General features: G+C 46.1%; 1 protein-coding gene across 4 annotated transcripts in view; it reads right to left on the bottom strand.

Annotated features, from left to right (window-relative positions):
• LOC122558575 (RNA-binding Raly-like protein) overlaps positions 1–20,126 on the bottom strand; it is a 949,610-nt gene that overhangs the window by 7,934 nt on the left and 921,550 nt on the right. For 3 of the 4 annotated variants that reach the window (XM_043707325.1, XM_043707327.1, XM_043707328.1), the window contains 2 exons: positions 14,370–14,563; positions 9,787–9,854 (listed from right to left, as the gene is read on the bottom strand). In XM_043707325.1, the coding sequence (XP_043563260.1) occupies positions 9,816–9,854; positions 14,370–14,563 (233 nt within the window). In that variant the 3' untranslated portion in view covers positions 9,787–9,815. The remainder of the gene's footprint in view (positions 1–9,786; positions 9,855–14,369; positions 14,564–20,126) is intronic. The other variant, XM_043707326.1, reaches the window with a different exon arrangement.

The following is a 20,126-nucleotide window of genomic DNA, read 5'->3' as shown; positions in this document are numbered from 1 at the left end:
CTCAAAAAATTCCAGAAGATTAGTCAATCATGATTTCCCTTCATAAATCCATGCTGACTCTGACCTATCCTGTTACTGCTATCCAGATGTGTCGTAATTTCGTCCTTTATAATTGACTCCAGCATCTTTCCCACCACTGAGGTCATACTAACTGGTTTATAATTCCCTGTTTTCTCTCTCCCTCCTTTCTTAAAAAGTGGGACAACATTAGCCACCCTCCAATCCGCAGGAACTGATCCTGAATCTATAGAACATTGGAAAATAATCACCAACGCATCCACGATTTCTCGAGCCACCTCCTTCAGTACCCTGGGATGCAGACTATCAGGCCCTGGGGACTTATAAACCTTCAGACCTAACAGTTTCTCCAACACCATTTCCTGCCTAATATAAGTTCCCTTCAGTTCAGGTCCTTCAGCCACTATTACATCTGGGAGATTGCTTGTGTCTTCCCCAGTGAAGACAGACCAGAAACACGCTGCATGGTTTGACTGACCTATACAAGTTGTTAACACTCCACATAATCCATCTCTCACTCCATTTCATCTAACCCCAATTAATAAATCCTTCTAGGTCTTGATAGGTTAATACTTTCTCTCTCTCACTCTCTCTCTCCACAAATGCTGCTAGAACTGCTAATCTTCTCTGGAATTCTCTACATTTGCTCCAGCTTCCGCAGTATTTTGCTTTTATTTAAGTGACCTTTCTATATCCTTCTCCTTCATGGACACCATAAGCTTCCCTTAAATCCATCAGTGTTACTCACCTCAACCAGTCCATAATAGAGTTGGCAAGTTACACATTCTAACGCACTAGGAAAAGAGATTTCTATTCACTTCATTATTGGATCAGTCAGTAATTATATTTATGATTCATGGTTTTGGACACATCCCAGAAGTAAAAGCAGCTTTTCTCAACGTATCTTGTCAACTCCAGGCATAATCTGAAACACTTTGCTGAGGTCACCTCAGCTTCCTAACTGGAGAGGAAACTGTTCCAATTTACCCTTATTTTTAACAAGCACCACCACGGCAAGAATGACTTACTGGGGGAAGGCTAACTTCAAAAGGGTAAGGACAGATCTGGCCTTGTCAAGGGTTAACAGGAAAACTTGTAACTGGACAATGGGATGCCCTTAAAGAGGAGATAGTTCAAATACAGTCAAGATATATTCCTATGAAGAGAAAACATGGAGCAACAAATTGAGAACTCCCTGGAAAGCAAAGGAGATTGAGATCAAGATAAAGCATTAAGTGTGTTTATGACAGATACCAGGTAATACAATTGAAAACTTGGTCAAATATAGAAAGTTAACGTGGGGAACTTAGAAAGCAATTAAGGGAGCAAAGAGAGAATGTGAGAAGAGACGAGCAGTTAACAAAGAAAATGCATATTATTAGACTGTTGTTCAGAAAAGGCACAAAGATTAGTAAGTTTTAGTTAGTCAGTTTGAACTTGATGTTCACTACCTTAGAAGTGATAATTCAGGACCAAATTAACAATCAGCCAGGCAAGTACAGATTAATTGAGAAAAGTCAGCACAAATTTGTTGAGGGAGAATCTATTATGTAAAGAGTGTTTTGTGACTAAGAGTACTTCTTGATGCTCACCATAGCTGGGTGGGCCAGGTATGACCTGATAGCCAGTGCTAGTTGAGGCAGACCCCAGCCTGTGTCAAAGGGCGATTGAAAAATGGTAAAGAAAATAAGGTAGCAGCCTGTTGCAAAGCTAAATACCCTTTCCAAGAGTCTTTCCTTACTGGATCATCTGTAGAGTGTGCTTTATCTTGTGGATTCTATTTCGACAATAACATTCTTACTTCCGTTGCATTAAAGGAAACTGACATTTATTTAGATGTTGATTTGAAATCTATTTGCGCAAAACCTTTACTGCACATCCACTGGGATCCAGGCAGACATACAAAACAATTACACAGTGGAGAGCAGGAAACCTTCAGTTGGTTTGTATCATGAACATCAAGAAGTATTATTAAACACAAAACACTCTTTACATTATAATGCTACTTGCATTGACAGCTGCAGAGGACAGTGACAGTGATGAAGACAGCTCCCCGTCAGCATCAAGAGCAAAGAGCACTAAATACTGGGCTGGTCAGCAACACCCACATCCCATGAAAGAATTAACAAAAAAAAAGTCCCACTGGAGATATTTAAACTCAATCCTGACAGCATTAGCGGCACTCAGAAAGTGGCATTTCCGAAATTCAAACAAGATCCAGCTTCAAATAATTCGCTCTTTTTGATGCCTAAACCTGGTGGTGAGGTCGCGGCTCTCCCTGTTTAATTGTTGTCGGGTAGACCAAATGCAGCCAAAATGACATTTGCTAACGGACTGTCGAGACGGAAACGCTGCACTGAGAAACCGCAAGCAGCAACAATCTGAACAGGTAAATGAAACAAAGCACTGCGGAGGTCTGAAACCAAAACACAAAATTGCTGGAGAAACTTAGCAGGTCTGGCAGCATCTGCAGAAAGAGAAAAACAGAGTTGATGTTTCAGGTCCAGTGACCCTTCTTCAGTACAGAGTTGTTTTCGAGACTGGATGTGTGAACAGTTTGATACATGGACAGGAGATTTACTGGAGGTGGGGAGATATTTTTCACTGCACACACTGCAGGTTTATTTCTGAAGAGCATGTTTCAGGTGGTCACCCGTGGCACCAGGTTGCGTGGGCATGTGACATTGGCCAATGTCAACATGTGGATTGCTGCCACATCCTCTTGTTCTGACTGGGTCTACATGGCTTACTTGTCTCTAAAATGATAGAATCTTCGAGGAGAAAGTGAGGACTGCAGATGCTGAAGATCAGAGCTGAAAATGTGTTGCTGGAAAAGCGCAACAGGTCGGGCAGCATCCAAGGAGCAGGAGAATCGGCGTTTAGGGCATGAGCCCTTCTTCAGGAAGAAGGGAGATAACAGGAACTATGAGCCAGTTAGCTTGGTATCAGCTGTTGAATTAATTACACTTTAAAATGCAAACCAAAAACCATGGTAGGCTTGGAACAAAGCAACATGCTTTTACAAAAAGGGATTTCTTGTTAGAAAATTCCATCAATTTTTTCCTGTGTGTAACAAGGAAGGTACTTAAAGGGGAATCTGTACACATAGTATGTTTGCGTTTCCAAAGGGTATTAGATAAGATGGCAAATGGGAACATAGGAATAGGCCATTCAGCCCCTCAAGCCTGATCCACCGTTCAATGAGATCATGGCTCATCTGTGGCCCAACTCCATATACCTACCTTTGGCCCTTTTCACATGCCAAAGGTCAATGCATGGATATAAGATTGGTTAACAGACAGGAAGAAGGAGGAGAGATAAGTTTGGCATCTTTATGTTGGTGTGCAGTGATAATGGAGAGTTGCAAGGATCACTGCTACAGCCTCAGCTTTTATATACAATCTATATTAATGACTTAGACAAAGAGTAATGCATCTACATTTGCTGACAATACAAAGCTCGCAGGCAATATAAGTTGTACGCAGGGCATAGAGAAGCTGCAAAGATATATAGACAGGTTAAGTGATTAGGGCACAAGATGGGAGATGGAGTATAGTGTGGGGAAATGTGAGGTTACTCATTTTTGTCATAGGAACAGAAAAGCAGAATATTTTTAAAGGTGTGAAACTTGCAAATATTAACGTTCACTTGGCTGTGATCCTAAAACGAACACAAAACATGAGCATACAGGCACAGAGTGTAAACAGGGAAGCATGTTGGTGTTTACTCCATGGTGACTGGGGTATAAAAATAAACAATCCTTGCTACAATTGTGTAGGGATTTGGTGCGACGATGCTTAGAATACTGCCTGCAGTTTTGGTCGCCATACTATAGGAAGGATGTGGAGGCACTGGAACGGGTGCAGAGAAGGTTTACCAGGATGATGCCTGGTATGGTAGGAAAGATCGTATGTGGAAAGGCTGAGGCACTTGGGGTTGTTTTCATTGGAGAAAAGAAGGTTTAGGGGTGACTTGATAGAGGTGTACAAGATGATTAGGGGTTTAGATAGGGCCGACAGTGAGAATCTTTTTCCACGTAGGGAGTCAGCTATTACAAGGGGGCATAGCTTTAAATTAAAGGGGGTAGGTATAGGACAGATGTTAGAGGTAGATTCTTTACTCAGCGAGTCGTGAGTTCATGGAATGCCCTGCCAATAGCAGTGGTGGACTCTCCCTCATTATGGGCATTTAAGCAGGCATTGGATAGGCATATGGAGGATAGTGGGCTAGTGTAGGTTAGGTGGGCTTGGATCGGCGCAACATCGAGGGCCGAAGGGCCTGTACTGTGCTGTATTTTTCTATGTTCTAGAATCCCTACAGTGTGGAAACAGGCCCTTCAGTCAAACTAGTCCACACCAGCCCTCTGAAGAGTAACCCACCCAGATCCATTCCCCTGACTAATACACCTAAACTAAACATCCCTGAGCACTACGGGCAATTCTAGCATGGTCAATTCACCTGACCTGCACATCTTTGGACTGTGGGAGGCAACTGGAGCATCCAGCGGAAATCCATGCAGACACAGGGAGAATGTGCAAACTTCACACAGACAGTTGCCCGAGATTGGAATCGAACCCAGGTCCTTGGCTGTGTGAGGCAGCAGTGCTAACCACTGTGCCACCACCATGCGATCTACTTACCTTGGAGATGGCATTGTGAAAGTTCACTGAATTGACGTCTGGGGTGAGAGGGCCTACAGTAACCAGGAGTCACTGACTCCGCTGCCAGACCAGGCCATCGCTCTCATCTACGTCAAGAGATCCATTCCGACTGCCCCCCCTTGGAGAAGTCAACTTGCTGGTGTCGCCATCTTGAAAAGTTTGCTGCTGTCCCTGTCAGCCCCGAATACCAGGAGGGCGTTGCCGCTGCCACCTCCTCCAGTAACTGTGAGCAGCCGCGACCCCATGCATGGCACGCTCTTATCTGCCACACTGATTTCACTGACTAACCCGCTGCAAAAGGTTCCAAAGAAATGTGACAGAAAGAAAAATTGAAAGAGAACCAGCGGAAGTAAAAAAAAAACAAAAGAAGAGAAAGAAAGCATGTGTGAGTGAATGAGCCCTGGGCAAGAGCCTGGACGCCATCTTGAAACTATCAGGATAAAGGGCCTACCATCTAGGACTGAGATGAGGGCAATATTCTTCATTCAAAGGGATGTGAATCTTGGGATTCCCTGCCCCACAGAGTTGAATATATTTGAAACTGGTACAGTTGGAGTTTTGCCCTTTCAGGGAATCTAAGGATATGGTGGGAGGGTGGGATAGAGGAGTTGAAGCCCCAGGGCAGTCATTATTCATATTGAAGAGCTGAGCAGGTTTGAGGGAACAAATGGTATAAACCATCCTCTTAATGTTCTTACATCAAGCACTGCCTGCACAAGCTTAGATACAGAGTAACGATCCCTCTACACTGTCCCCCGTCATACACTCCCAGGACAGGGACAGCACAGGGTTAGATACAGAGTAAAGCTCGCTCTATACTGTCCCCATAAAACACTCTGAGGGACAGAGACAGCATGGGATAGATACAGAGTTAAGATCCCTCTACATTGTCCCCCCATCATACACACCCAGGAGAGGGACAACATGGGTGGATAAAGAATAAAGCTTCCACTACATTGTCCCCCAACAAACACTCTCAAGACAGGGACAGCATGGGGTGGTTACAGAGTAAAGCTCCCTCTACACGCTCCCCATCATACACTCCCAGGACAGGGTCAGCATGGGGTTAGATACAGAGTAAAGCTTGCTCTACACTGTCCCCATCATACACTCCCAGGACAGGGTCAGCATGGGGTTAGATACAGAGTCAAGCTTGCTTTACACTGTCCCCATCGTACACTTCGAAGACAGGTTCAGCCCAGGGTTAAAAACAGAATAAAACAGTTTCTAGTCTGAACAACAATACACATCAGTTGATTTTTATAAGAGCCCTTGTCACTGCTGTAGTGTGCAATTGTTATTTCTGTGCCAACTACAGGGTGCCTATTTTGGGCGAGAGTGCTGATGTGGTGCCAATGAGTGACGGTTTTGGGTTGAAGATCTGCGACCAGCAGACTGCGCAATCTCAGGCCGTGTCCTCCTGGCTGCCACCTCCCATCAGTGTGGACCGGACTCTGAAGCAGCATCAAAGCTCAGCCTGATAACTCAATGCACCATCCAGCTCCCCGATGGAGCCCTGCGACATTGCAACTTCACCCATCTGACAGGCATGAGGCTAACTGAAACATCTTTATGACATTGCCCACTGTGGGGCAGCACGGTGGCTCAGTGGTTAGCACCACTGCCTCACAAAGCCAGGGACCCAGGTTCGATTCCAGCCTCGGGCGACTGTCTGTGTGGAGTTTGCCATTCTCCCTGTGTCTGCGTGGGTTTCTTCTAGTGCTCTGGTTTCCTCCCACAGATGTGCAGGTCAGGTGGATTGGCCATGCTGAATTACCCGGTAGTATCCAAGGATGTGTAGGTTAGGTGGATTAGTCATAGGAAATATGGTTTACAGGGGTAGGACAGGGGGATGGGCCTGGGTGGGATGCTTGTCAGACAGTCAGTGTGGACTCCTTGGGCCAAATAACCTGGCTCTATGAGAATCCAAAGAGCTATTTAGGGATGTCAGCTGAATCACTGATTTGTGCTGGGTCCCCCTCCCTCTCTCCTGAGCTACCGATTCCATTGTCAGGATCCTCAGGCCACCAACATCTCAGAGAGCAGGCCCTTCCCGCCCCGCGGACTGCAACGCTGTTCACAGGCAATTCCACCGCGGCGGGCATCACCAGAGTGATCTCACTCGTGTATAATTGAAGGGCTCAGGGCTTGCACCTCAGAGTAAGGGAGCACAACTTTACCAGACGATGTGAGGTGAAAGACAGATGTGTGGGTGGGGGCAGCATCAGGTGCGCCATTACTCTGAAGTGCAAGCCCTGAGCCCTTCAATTATACACAAGTCAAAGGTCAAAGCGGTGGAATGACCTCGCTGAATTCCTCAGGAATAGATCTGGATAGGCCGCCCAGCGCAAGGCATCAGGTAGACTGTCACCATGCAGCGTCCAAACGGTGAGTCATTTCAGTGGGTTGAATTTCGTGTCAGGAACCCGGAATGTAACTGGTTCCTGTACACGCCCCCACAGCCTGAACAGTTTTCTCAGAGGAAGCTCCCCCTCTGTCAGAAGCATGTTTCCAGACTGCATTCGGTGCCTGTTCCCTGTCGTCCTCAGTCACAGCTCATGGTGGCTCTGTTGTGGTATGGGCCCTCTGGTTATGCCGGCGGCTGTTGGCGGGGGAAGAGATGCGGAGTGGGGACACATGGTGACTGCCCTGAACGGTAACTGATTCCTTGAGCAGCCATCGGCAATGAGGGAGGGGACTGTGGGTGGGACTTGTTGCCAACACACCTTTCCGGTCCATGTTGAGCCCTCAATGGGTTGAGCAAAATCCTGATTGTAGGGACATTATGGCACAGGGGGAGCCCATTTTGGCCTGTCAATCTCAATCTCTCCATAGAGCGAGCCAGTGAGTCCCACTCCCCTTACATGGGGAATTTCAGCTGAAATCATTGATTGTCTCGTTACCACCATCTTCTCAGTCCTGAAGAAGGGCTATACCTGAAACGTTGACTTCTCCACCTCCTGATGCTGACTGGCTTGCTGTGTTCTTCTAGCCTCCTGCCTGTCAACCACCACCTTCTCGGGCAGCGATTTCAAGCTCTTCTGTATGAAAGTTTTTTTTTCCCAAGCCCCCACTCTTCCCACTGCCATCTCTTACCAAAAACTTTGGATATGTGCCCTTAGCCCTTGTACCATCCAGATATGAGTACAGCTTTTCTTTCTCTATCTAATCCTGTTTTATTTTTTAATACCTCCATTAAGTCTAACCACCGCCTGTCACCAGTGTCCTTTGCTAAAAGGACAACAATCCCAGCTTCTCCAATTGCAGCCAAAATCCCTCATTTGTGGAATCACTCTTGTAAATCCCCTCTTGTTTATATCCTCAGGGCGTCCCAAAGTGTTTTACAGCTGTTAAAGCATTTTTAAAATTCCTGTCATGACATTGGATAAATGTGGCAGCCATTTTGAAAACAGCAAGACTTCACATATGTCCATGTCACAGATGAATAAAAAAACAGCAATTTTAATAAATACATATATTTGTATTTAGTTATTGTTTTGAAAGCACATTTGACCGCCCAGCAAAGATGGCTGCTATGATAATGGGGCTGGACTTAGCAGTAACCTTCTAGAAGCTTCTCAGAAGCTAAAACCAGCCAGACAATCAGTGGCTCATGTATCTCCTAATGGCTCTGGAAATGTTAATTTGTAAGTTATAGTCTGTCACAAAGACAAGAAAAGTCCCCAACAATATGTACTGACAATTCCAAAACCCATAACTCTGGCCAGCAGAGAAAAAGCCTCTGGCCTGTAAAAAGCAGCCAACAATCCATACTTGTGTTAGTCTATAATCACAATCTATAACTGTGCTGGTCTATAATCACAATCTATAATTGCGCCATTAATAAATTTTAGTTAGTGAAGCAAAAGGAACAGTTCAACAGAACATCCTCAGAAGACATATGAAGAGATTTTTGAAGAGAGGAAACCATTTACAATGCCTGGACTTTTGGATCTTGTAGTGCAATGGCGGTGCCCCTATCTCTGGCCTAGGAGGCCAGCTTTCAACTCCCACCAGAAGTGTGTCATAACATCTCTAAACAGATATAGTAAAAATATCCAAAGTGCCTGAACTGCTGGCTAGCCAATCAACCTCCCTTATAAAGAAATACTAGACTTCTAACTCCAACTTTGGGCTTTTGAACTCCATCTCAAAAGCAAGTCCATTTATAATCTGGTATCCTTTGACTGTTTTGTGCTTATATTGTTACTAATTGAATAACCTATTTATCTTTTCTGATGGCCTGTATGTTTGTAAGCAGATCTACATTGTGAAGTACAGTATACCCTTGCATCTGAGACTGTGTGGAGTAAACCCTACATCTGGTTTGACTTGACCACAGCGGTCCTTACAAACTCAGAATCCACAAACACAGGGAGCTGGGGAAATACTCCCTCAGTGTTTAAAAATGGAGAACAGTTAAAACACAACTTGCTCAGGTTGTGAGAGTAGGGAGGGAAGTGTGTATTGTAGTCTGTCGTACGTACATAATTGTGACATGATCAGTACTGTCATGATGTGTTTTGGGGAATAAATCCATCAGGTTCACTAATGTCCTTTAGGGAAGGAAACCACCGTCCTTACCTGGTCTGGCCTACATGTGACTCCAGACTCACAGCAATGGGGTTGATTCTTAACTGCCTGGTGGACAATAAATGCTGGCCTAACCACTGATGCCCACATTCCATGAATTAATTAAAAAGAAATAAATATTAACTAGGCTGTCAATTTAGAGATTTTTGACATTGACTTGAGTGGGCAGGCAGGGTTTAATGTCTCACTGAATACATACACCACTGACAACGCAGCAGCCCCTCAGCGCAGTACCAAGAGACTCCAGTTAGAAAGTGAACTGTCAACTCCGGAATGGAGCTTCAGCCCTAGCCATGAACCAAAGGCCAGATCGCAGGGACTGGGCTGGCCTCTCTCTCTCTCTCTCTCTCTAACACACGGTTCACTCAGCGGTGAGCTGGCAAGGACGCCAAAATTACCTGGCCCTGACTAGTTAATTCCACGGATGCTGAACCCTCTCACGCAACTCAAAAAGCCACCACTTGGCAAACGGCACATAGAGCAGCCAGGTGACAATAGGAAGAAGGCCACGAACCTGAACCCTGCTGCTTGCAAGGCCTGTTTCTATTGTGTGTCTGATGTATCCGAAGTGTGATTGTTCATCTAGAAGAAAGAAACGAGGGGAGGGTTGGAAAATGAGCACACAGGTCATGCACAGGAAAAATCAGTGAAAATAATACTCTGAGTGCAAAATCCAGGATCCTGTAGCAAAAACCATGCAATGCCTGAGTATGAGAGGGTGCAAATGTGGGAGGTAGTCTTGTTTGATTGGGATCAGTGCTACACCAACTTTGTCTTCTTGCCTCCCTCAAAGCACTGGTCCCACTCTGACACTGTTCTGTCTGGCCCTAGTAGCTTTCTCCCACTATCTGTCACACACCAGGAAGGGGGTTCCACCAACTAACTGAAAAATGCCAGTCAGCGGGATTTCCAGGGAATCCCAACTGCTTGACGCACAAATATGACACTTGAAGGAGATGCTCAGGGAAGACCAACTCAGTGGTTAGCACTGCTGCTTCACAGGTTTAATTCCAGCCTCAGGCGATTGTCTGTGTGGAGTTTGCACACATTCTCCCCGTGTCTGCGTGGGTTTCCTCCAGGTGCTCCGGTTTCCTCCCACAGTCCAAAGATGTGCAGGTCAGATGGGTTAGCCATGGGAAATGAGGGTTTACAGGGATAGGGTGGGAGTGGGATGCTCTTTGGAGGGTGGATATGGACTCAATGGGCTGAATGGCCTGCTTCCACACTGTAAGGATTCTATGCATCCCAACAAATGGCAGATAAGGCAGGTGGCTCACCAGCTCCTGAAATTCCTCCTGACGTTTCACAAATCTGTTGCCAAATCCATTTCTCCTTTTCGTCTGCTGACCCTGGGAAGTCTACAATTTAGTGTCTACCAGTCACTGGAGCTCAGCAATCCTGCCACAGGCAGGACATTTTGCTCTCACCATCTTTGTCCTCCTTCAGGTAGGGGGCAGTGTCCTTGGAGGAAAAACCTGTAAATCTGGTGAATGAGACCGACTGATGGGACTCGTCTCGTCCACCTCAACACGGGGTCCAGTACAACCAGTTTGTTCGTTTCCAAGTATCACTGGCTAGGAACTATTCCTTTTTACTTTTGTCCTAGTCCTTGCTCAGACCCCAACAGCGCTGCCTTTAACCGTTTAAATATCATTCAAACTTTGTTAGAGAGTGAAATCACAACGTTCTTCAGAAGAACCCAAACTGTATTTGCAAATGTGTGCTTCGTTTTAAAAACCCCGGGAGCTTGTTAAATAGGCAAGTCACTACCGTCAGAGTCCGCATATTCTAACCAGTAGAGAATTCCAATTGTCCCGATTACACACGTTAGATTATGCAGTATTTTGTTCACGTTTGACCTCTCTCTACACCTTGAGGTAAGGAGACCAAGCAGTGGAAATTCTCTCCCGTGCTAAAACAAAGAACTGCGGGTGCTGTAGTTCTGGAACAAGGAGGTCTTCCGGCAGCTTCCATGAAGAGTTAACAAAGGGTCACTGTACCTCTGTCCCCCAGGTGCTTCCAGACCTACTCAGTCTCTCCAGCTCTTTGGGCAATTCTGTTCGGCTGGCTAACCTCGACCAGAGCAGCCTGGACACGCACCTCTGGACTTTACCTGCTGTTGGGAGGCAAGAGGTTGGTGTTGCCCTCAATTCCTGACCACGGCTCGCCGTGAGACCCCCAACTCTGCCCCAGAGAGACCTAGGAGGGTGAAGAACGGAGCTTCGGTGGGGGGAGGAGCTGGTGACACGGGCAAAGCTCTAACTCCACTGAGAGTCGGTATGCGAGGCAGGAGAAAAACCACTGACAACAAAGTAAACTTGCTAAAATTTAACAGTGACATGGTGAATGAAGGCAGAAGGAAACAGCAATAAAAGCAAGGCTCCCACGGGGGGGTGATAAAAAAGCATTTAATTTTAGCTCAACCAATACTTTATATCCTGGCTCCTCATCATCCATACAAAAAAAACAATTTCCTCTTTAAATTGCCCTAATGATGAAAGCTTAGCTTAATAGTCTCAGGCTGCAGATTTTAGCAGCCTATGAAGAAGAGTGCTTCTGGCTTAACAATTAAATCGCAGGAGAACCATCAAAGGCAAAAGTCAGCCTTTTATTAAATTCTTTTTAAATACCGACTGATATTCAGTGCTCACGCTGACTCTCAGTGCTCAAAATGTAAGTAATTTACAATTTCATGGCAGGGATTTAAATTAACACAAGGGCTAGAGGATCTCATTCAGCTCCCTGTATAATACTCGACTGAGATGTGGGCTTATCTGTATCCTCCAGAGAAAGCTGCAAGTCAGTGAACATGGAAAGCACTTACAATCAGGAGAATCAGGGCCTCTGATGTCTTAAAACAAAAGGTTCTGGATAAATGGCTCTCTGATGGCCCAACCGACTGAAAACAAATCAGTTGGTAACACACAAAGCAGAGGGCTCCCTTGCTTCATTCTCACTCCTATGCTGAATCCATGAGGCAGGTAGTTACGGTGTGGCATCAATGCAGCCAGGGGTGGATGGGCAGAGGGAAATAAGATTGAGCCAGCCAGCACCTACTTGGGTCCAGTGAGTTGGCTGGGTAAACTCCTCGTGTGACACCGATTCGGTGGTGTCCATGCACAGTCCTATGGTTAACTGTCTACCTGGGCTTGCGTTGAATGCTGGTGCGTGTAAAATGGCTGTCACATTTCCCAGATTTCTGCGACAAGGTTTCAAACGCACCGGCTGTGGAATGGCGCAGTGTTGTTGTAAAAGTGCCGTACAAGTGCAACTTCTGGCTCTGTGTGAAGAATGGACACTTGGATCAATCAACTGGAAGGAGACTCCATATAGAGCCTTTCCTTGCAATCAAGTAAGAGGGTCTAGTCAGTCACATTAGAAATAACAAGCAGTGTTTCTGTAGTCTCAGAGGGATGCTGTCATTAGAGGGAGATGGCTGATAGTGGTTTAACGGGAGGGTTACTCCATCTCAGGTGAGGGGAGAGTTGAGAAGGCAGGAATGGCAAATTAAAAATAAATAACAAAAGAACTGCGAATGCCGTAAATCAGAAACGAAAACAGAAATTGCTGGAAAACTCTCAGGAAGGGTCACTCAACCCAAAATGTTAACTCTGATTTCCTCTCCGCAGATGCTGCCAGACCTGCTGAGCATCCCCAGCAATTTTTGCTTTTGATCTTAATGGTGACCTCAGCCAGTGCGGGAATTGAACCCAGGCTGTTAGTATGTGTGATACAAACCAGCCATCCAGCCAACTGAGCTAAATTCATTCCCAACAGTACATCAGAAAAATACAGAAATGTACACCATTCAGTCTACACCACCTTTCAAAACAATGATAGCTGACCTTCACTCCAAATTCTTACCATGTCCCGTAACTCCCTTCGTCACATAAGGTCTATTCATCACTGCCTTGAAAGCACTGAACAAGTCATCAGTCTTGTGGATAGAGAATTCCAAAGTTTCCAAATCCTTTGAGGGAAGGAAGTCCTCCTCAGCTCAGAATAGACTGGCCAAGTCCTTACTGTGAGACTGTGTCCCCTCTGGGTTGTACACTCTTCAGCCGTGGGAGGGAAGAGCCTCTAAGCATTGGCTACACCAAGCCCCTTATGAACTGTGTGTTTGAATAAGGTCACCTCTCATTCTTCTCAATTCTGGGGGAATATCGTGCACTCAATCCTTCCTCTGAGGAAACATGCCTCATCTCAGGAATGACTGCTGGAAAAACTCGGAGCCAATTTGCACCCGGCTTGGATTACGCATTCCCAGCTCTGGAGTCTGGGTACAAACACAGGATTCCAACTCAGAGGCGGGAGTGAACTGAGGATAAACATGTTACATTGCAGCCAATAGAAACTGATGTTGAATAGAGTTTATAATAGTGAGCAAGGCATCATCATCCAATACATACCTGTTCTGAAATTATCCCAACAGCCTGAATGATTAAAAGCTCCAAATCCAGGCATCGCTCCTTAATCATGAACCAAGCGTTCCAGCCCTGTAGTCTGGTCCTACCTCCATTCATTTTAATGATTAACAGTACCAGAAGCTGAAAAAGCTGTTTGTACAGATGTCTCTGACACGGTACTTTTGTTGCAATGTGAGACGCACTTGAATTAATTTCGAGCACAATCTCCTACCAGGAACTGCTCCAAATGAGCCAGTGCAAGATGTTGCAGAGTCGGCCAGGGGTAATCCTTTGCCTCTGCATGGGCAACTACGTTTTGTACACAGCATCTGTCAGGAGCTGAGCTGACTACACATTGACTGTCGCCGCTGTGAACAATTGACTTTCCGCATTGACAACACCTAGCTAAAGTATTCTGGGTAAGGTGCAATGCTGTTGGGTCTTTCCTTCTATCCTTCCTGCTTGGCATCTTATGGCGTGGGAAGGTTGGAGACAGTTGACTAATCAGCAGTGAAATACAAATCAGCACACAGGCCCCTTGTCCTTCACCCCTGCCCCCAGTTCCCTAGTGTGTGTTGTATCCTGTCACTGACAGGGGACAAATGGACCCCAGTGGTATGGTGCCAAGATTGCAGTGGATGTTAATTGGAATATTGGCCGGGTTACCACCTGCGCGACACCCAGTTCTTACCAGCTCATCCGTGCCTTCCTCATCAAAGTCGTCCTCCACTCCATCACCTTCCTCCAGGATTTCATCTCCTTCCAGCTCTGCCCCATCCATGGTGTCACCTTCTGTCTGCTCGTCAGCCGTTGTATCGTCAGGGTTATCCACCACACCGTCGCCAGGGATACAGTCTTTCGCGATCACGCTCTCCGCCTTCGTCTCTGCAAAGTGACAGCCGTTACAATTGGTTTTCAGCCACCCTCCCCCCTCCCCTCCAGCTCACACCAACACACCCCCTCCCCTCACCGAAGCTCGTTGATAATGAATACAGAAGGGGCCCTTCTGTCCATCAGTCTGTACTGCCAAAGCTGTACTGAACCTACACCAGTCCCACTTTCCAGGGCTCAAGTGTTATCACACTTCAAGTGCTCATCCAAGTACTTTTTAAAGGTTGTGAGGATTCCTACCTCAACTACCCTCCCAGGCAGTGCATTCCACGTCCCACCTCTCTCTGCCTAAGACCATGTGTCCTCACATCCTTTTCAAACTGCCTGGCTCAAAACTCACAGTGCTCTGGAGTGGAGGGTCCTGTGCACTGGAGTAGAGGTCCAATGTTCTGGAATAGAGGTCCCTGCGCTCTGGAGTAGGATTCCCTGCTCTCTGGAATAGAAGTCCCAATGCTCTCAAATAGGAGTCCCTGCTCTCTGGAGTAGAGGTCCCTGTGCTCCGGAATAGGAGCCCTGTGCTCTGGTACAGAGGTCCCAGTGCTCTGGAATTGGGGTCTCTGTGCTCTAGAATACAAAAATTACAGTTCTCTGTGATCTCGAGTCCCAGTACTCTGCTACAGTGTTTTGGAATGGGTGTTTCAGTACTCTGGAACAGAGATCACAATGTGCTGGAATAGTGGTTTCAATGCTCTGTCTTCGAGGTCCCAGCGGTCTGAGATAGAAGTCCCAGTGCTCTGTGATAATTGCAAGATCGAGCTGCTCAGTTTAGTTGTGCAGGTAGATATAAACAAAAGGCCCACCGCACAATTTCAAACAAGCAGGGGAATTCTCCCCAGTGCTCCTGGTAATATGCGTTTCTCCAGCAATGTTGCGAAAACAGATTGCTATTTGTGGGGGCCTGTCATTCAGAAGTTGGTTGCTGCAATTCCTATGTTCCACCAATGACTACACTTCAACAGAAATGCTTCAGTTTGTCCTGAGGTTGTAAGCGGCAGCACTTAAGTGCAAACATTAGACGACGGATTATTAATCCATGACAACACCCATGCCCCCCACCCCCCAAACACTGCCTTTAGTTTCCCTGCTTCATACAGCGCTCGTTTGCTGAAATTAATTTGAATGTGGAGCACACGCTGGTATTTGCTGCAGGCAGGAACTTTTCATTTCCAGCGCAAATAGCTCACAAACGACACTCAATTTCCAATCTGTTGTGTCTAATGTGTCAATTACTTATGACTCAGATCTAATGAAGTGCAGTTTTTATTTCCTCTCCTGGTTCTCTCTGCTCGTCTCCTTCCCATCCAAGCTTTCGCTGTTTCCACAAACTCCCGCCAATGCTTGCAAGTCGACAGGCTGTCCTTTCCACTCTAACCTGAGGCACAGAGTGTCAGCAGGCCGATGTCACAAAGAGCGTCTCACCTAAGCTTGATCTCACCCTCCTCCACACAAGAAAGAACACCACATCGCATATATGCTGGGCGAAAGTTGGGGCGGGGGGGGGGGGGGGGTGTTAAAAATGTTTGGTGCACGTGCTGCATTTTAAAGACACTGATGAGCAGATAGATTCGGAGAGATCAAAGAGACAGAGAGGACGTTCCAAAGGGAACTGTATGGCGGAAGGTATGGCTTTATTATTATTGACGTGGAAGTGCCGATGTTGGACTGGGGTGGACTTAGTTAGAAGTCACACAACGCCAGGTTATAGTCCAACTTGAAATCACAAGCATTCGGAGCGCTGCTCCTTTGTCAGGTGAAGTGACTTGTGATTTCAAATAAACCTGTTGGGACGATGTCAGGTGACTTCTCTATTAATGGGACAGAGTGTGGGGCCAAGAGGCCGGAGTTGGAGGAATGCCGAGATCAGGAAGATTGTAGAGCTAGTGGACGTTGCAGAGGTCGGGAAAGATGATGGTTTTAAATTGGCCAAGTCAAGGGACTGTGAACCAATGTCAGCCAACAATGCGAGGGGAGACACGGGTACAAATCCCACCACAGCAGCAGCTGGAATTGAAATTCAATTGATAAAGTGTGGAATTGAATACTCCTCTCAGTTATGGTGATTATGAAATGATCAACAACTACTGTGAAAACCCATCTGGTTCACTAATGTCCTTTAGGGCCAGTACCAACCCTGATCTGGTCTACACGTGACTCCAGGTCCACAGGAATGTTGTTGACTCTGAGATGCCCTTTGAAATGGTCAAACAAGCCGTTCAGTTCAAGGGCAACTTGGAATGGGCAACAAATGCTGGCCTTTCCAATGAAAACCACGCCCCTTGAAGGAGCAAACGAGGCCAGGAGTGATGGGGGAATGGAAACTGGTGCAGGTTAGGACTCAGGCAACACTCCCAACAATAATGACAACACAATAGGGACCAGTGACAGAATAGAAGGTCAGCACTTGGTTTCTGTCAGGGAAAACAAAGTGTTCCTTCTGTTCCTGAGAACTGTCAATACCTTTCGGCAATTAGTAGATGACGTTCGCAATTCAAAAGTGTGCCGATTCATTGGGATCACATCAAACTGGAGATCAATGAGAAATTACGGAAAATGACTGGCAGTCCCAATGGCCAGTATTTGTAACACGGCTCTGAGTAAATAGAACTGTCAAACATGTATTTAGTGCAACAGATTTCAAAGCAACTGTAACTCCCAGGAATTGTCACCCCTGTCCTTTTCAACTCTGAACACAACCAGGAGTAGAATTACGATATCTGTCTTTCTAACTCGGGATATATCTGTGCAGAGAATTTTGGATAGCGTTCGCATTGGATTGTGTTCACACTGGGTTGCATGAGAAGCAATTTGAGATGAGGGATTGGCAGCACTAGCCTTCCGAGTGTGATTTTATTTCCATTGGAAGTTTTACAAGTAAATAAACCCGATGCCTTAAATGGAGAGATATTCTGACTTTTGAAAATAACATGCGCTTCACTACACACAGTCTTTAAATGAGAAAACAAATAATTGGAGCCACAGATAAGAATTAAAAGATTAGCATTTGAGTATAATGGGTGTTAATGAAAATGATGGAATTAAACTCGTTACCTTATTTATTCACATTATCTTCAATTATCTGTGAATTACAGTTGATGGTTGTGAATATTCGAAAGATTCTGGGAGCTCAGGTTAAGGTGAAGAGATGAAAGTTTTCTCACTGCTGACAGTGAAATGCCGTGGTAAAACGTGTCTGCCAGTGTGGGCGGCACGGTGGCACAGTGGTTAGCACTGCTGCCTCACAGCGCCAGAGACCCGGGTTCAATTCCCGCCTCAGGCGACCGACTGTGTGGAGTTTGCACATTCTCCCCGTGTCTGCGTGGGTTTCCTCCGGGGGCTCCGGTTTCCTCCCACACTCCAAAAATGTGCCGGTTAGGTGAATTGGCCATGCTAAATTGCCTGTAGTGTTAGGTGCAGGGGTAAATGTAGGGGAATGGGTCTGGGTGGGTGTGCTTCGGCGGGTCGGTGTGGACTTGTTGGGCCGAAGGGCCTGTTTCCACATTGTAAGTAATCTAATATAATCTAATCTCACATGGGCAAACCTGCCTGGGAGAATGTGCCACAACAGGCACACAGGACAGTTGGAAGTCATGTCAACATCACAGCAGCCAGAAGACAGAGAGATGCACCGACATGAGAAGAAAGGTGAAATTTAAACAAATTCACCAAGGGCTACGGCTGAGGTGGAAGTTATGATAGGTTTGACCTAGCCGAATGGTGGCTCAGCGGTTAACACTGCTGCCTCACAGCGCCAGGAACCCGGGTTCGATTCCAGCCTCGGGTGACAATCTGTGTGGAGTAAAAACAATGACTGCAGATTCTGGATGAGTGGTGCTGGAAAAGCACAGCAGTTCAGGCAGCATCCGAGGAGCTTCGAAGGGCTTTTGCCCGAAACGTCGATTTCGAAGCTCCTCGGATGCTGCCTGAACTGCTGTGCTCTTCCAGCACCACTCATCCAGAATCTGCATGGAGTGTACACGTTCTCCCCGTGTCTACATGGGTTTCCTCCCACAGTCCGCAGGTTTGGTGGATTGGCCCAGCCATATTGCCCATGGTATTCGAGGCTGTGCAGGCTAGGTGGACTAGCTATGGGAAATGCAGGGTTACCAGGAAAAGGTGGGATGGTCAGTGCGGACTTGATGGGCCAAATAGCCTGCTCCCAGGCTATTTACAGTATAGGGACTCTATAACCTGTAGTTATGTCGAGATCTTGCAACCATTTCATGGTTAGATTTGATATTGGTGTCAAAGTTAAGATCAAAAATCATTTGGTAGTACTGCAGCAGATTTTCAGAAATGGCAGGCACCACACTGAAATATAGGAAGTCAAACAAGTGGAATGTATCTCAAACATCAGGACAAAGAAATAGAGTATAGATGTCTTAGAAGAATTGGATATAGCAAAATCTAGCTAACTGAACAAGAAGATTATAAAGCAGCATGAAAAGCAGGCCGAAGGCCTTCACAAGGGGAGGGAAGAGAACACAGTGTACAGACTGGGATTTCCTTTCAAAGGATATCCCAGGGAGTATTTGGAATATCTAACGGGACAGAGACACAGATCAGAGAGTTAAACAAATGGGATTAAAGAAAACAATACCAGCAGATAGAAGATCAAAGACTGCCTGTGTCTTACGAAGAATATAGAGTTATAGAGTCGTAGAGATGTACAGCACGGAAACAGACCCTTCGGTCCAACCCGTCCCTGTCGACCAGATATCTTATATTAATCCAGTCCTATTTCCAGCACTTGGCCCATATCCCTCTAAACCCTTCCTATCCATAAACCCATCCAAATGCCTTTTAAATGCTGTAATTGTGCCAGACTCTACCACTTCCTTTGGCAGCTCATTTCATACCCGTACTACCCTCTGTGTGAAAAAGTTGCCCATTGGGTCTCTTATATCTTCCCCCTCTCATCCTAAACCTATGCCCTCTAGTTTTGGACTCCCCCACCCCACGGAAAAGACCTTGGTTATTTATTCCATCCATGCCCCTCATGATTTTATAAACCTCGATAAGGTTACCCCTCTGATGCTCCAGGGAAAACAGCCCCAGCCTATTCCTCCTCTCCCTGTAGCTCAAACCCTGCAATATGTTAAGATTGCTGAAAGGTCAGGTACATAGCTGACTTTCAGGCCTAAACATCTCCATTCCATGTTAGTTTCTCTACAACTATATATATCCTGGCCAATCAGAGTTGCATTTCCAACTAATCAGCATAGGATGGGGAAGGAAACTGCAGGGGATGGGCACATTAGAAATGTGGAGCTTATTCAAGGAAAAGCTCCTGTGTGTCCTAGATAAGTATATACCTGTCAGGCAGGGAGGAAGCTGTGGTTTACGAAGGAAATGGAATCTCTGGTCAAGAGGAAGAAGGCAGCTTATGTTAGGATGAGATGTGAAGGCTCAGTTAGGGTGCTTGAGGGTTACAAGGTAGCCAGGAAAGACCTAAAGAGAGAGCTCAGAAGAGCCAGGAGGAGACATGAGAAGTTGTTGGCGGATAGGATCAGGGTAAACCCTAAAGCTTTCTATAGGTATTTAAGGAATAAAAGAATGA

The sequence above is a fragment of the Chiloscyllium plagiosum genome, chromosome 17, assembly GCF_004010195.1.
Source record: "Chiloscyllium plagiosum isolate BGI_BamShark_2017 chromosome 17, ASM401019v2, whole genome shotgun sequence".
Taxonomy (NCBI): domain Eukaryota; kingdom Metazoa; phylum Chordata; class Chondrichthyes; order Orectolobiformes; family Hemiscylliidae; genus Chiloscyllium; species Chiloscyllium plagiosum.
This window is presented reverse-complemented; position numbering and strand designations above follow the sequence as displayed.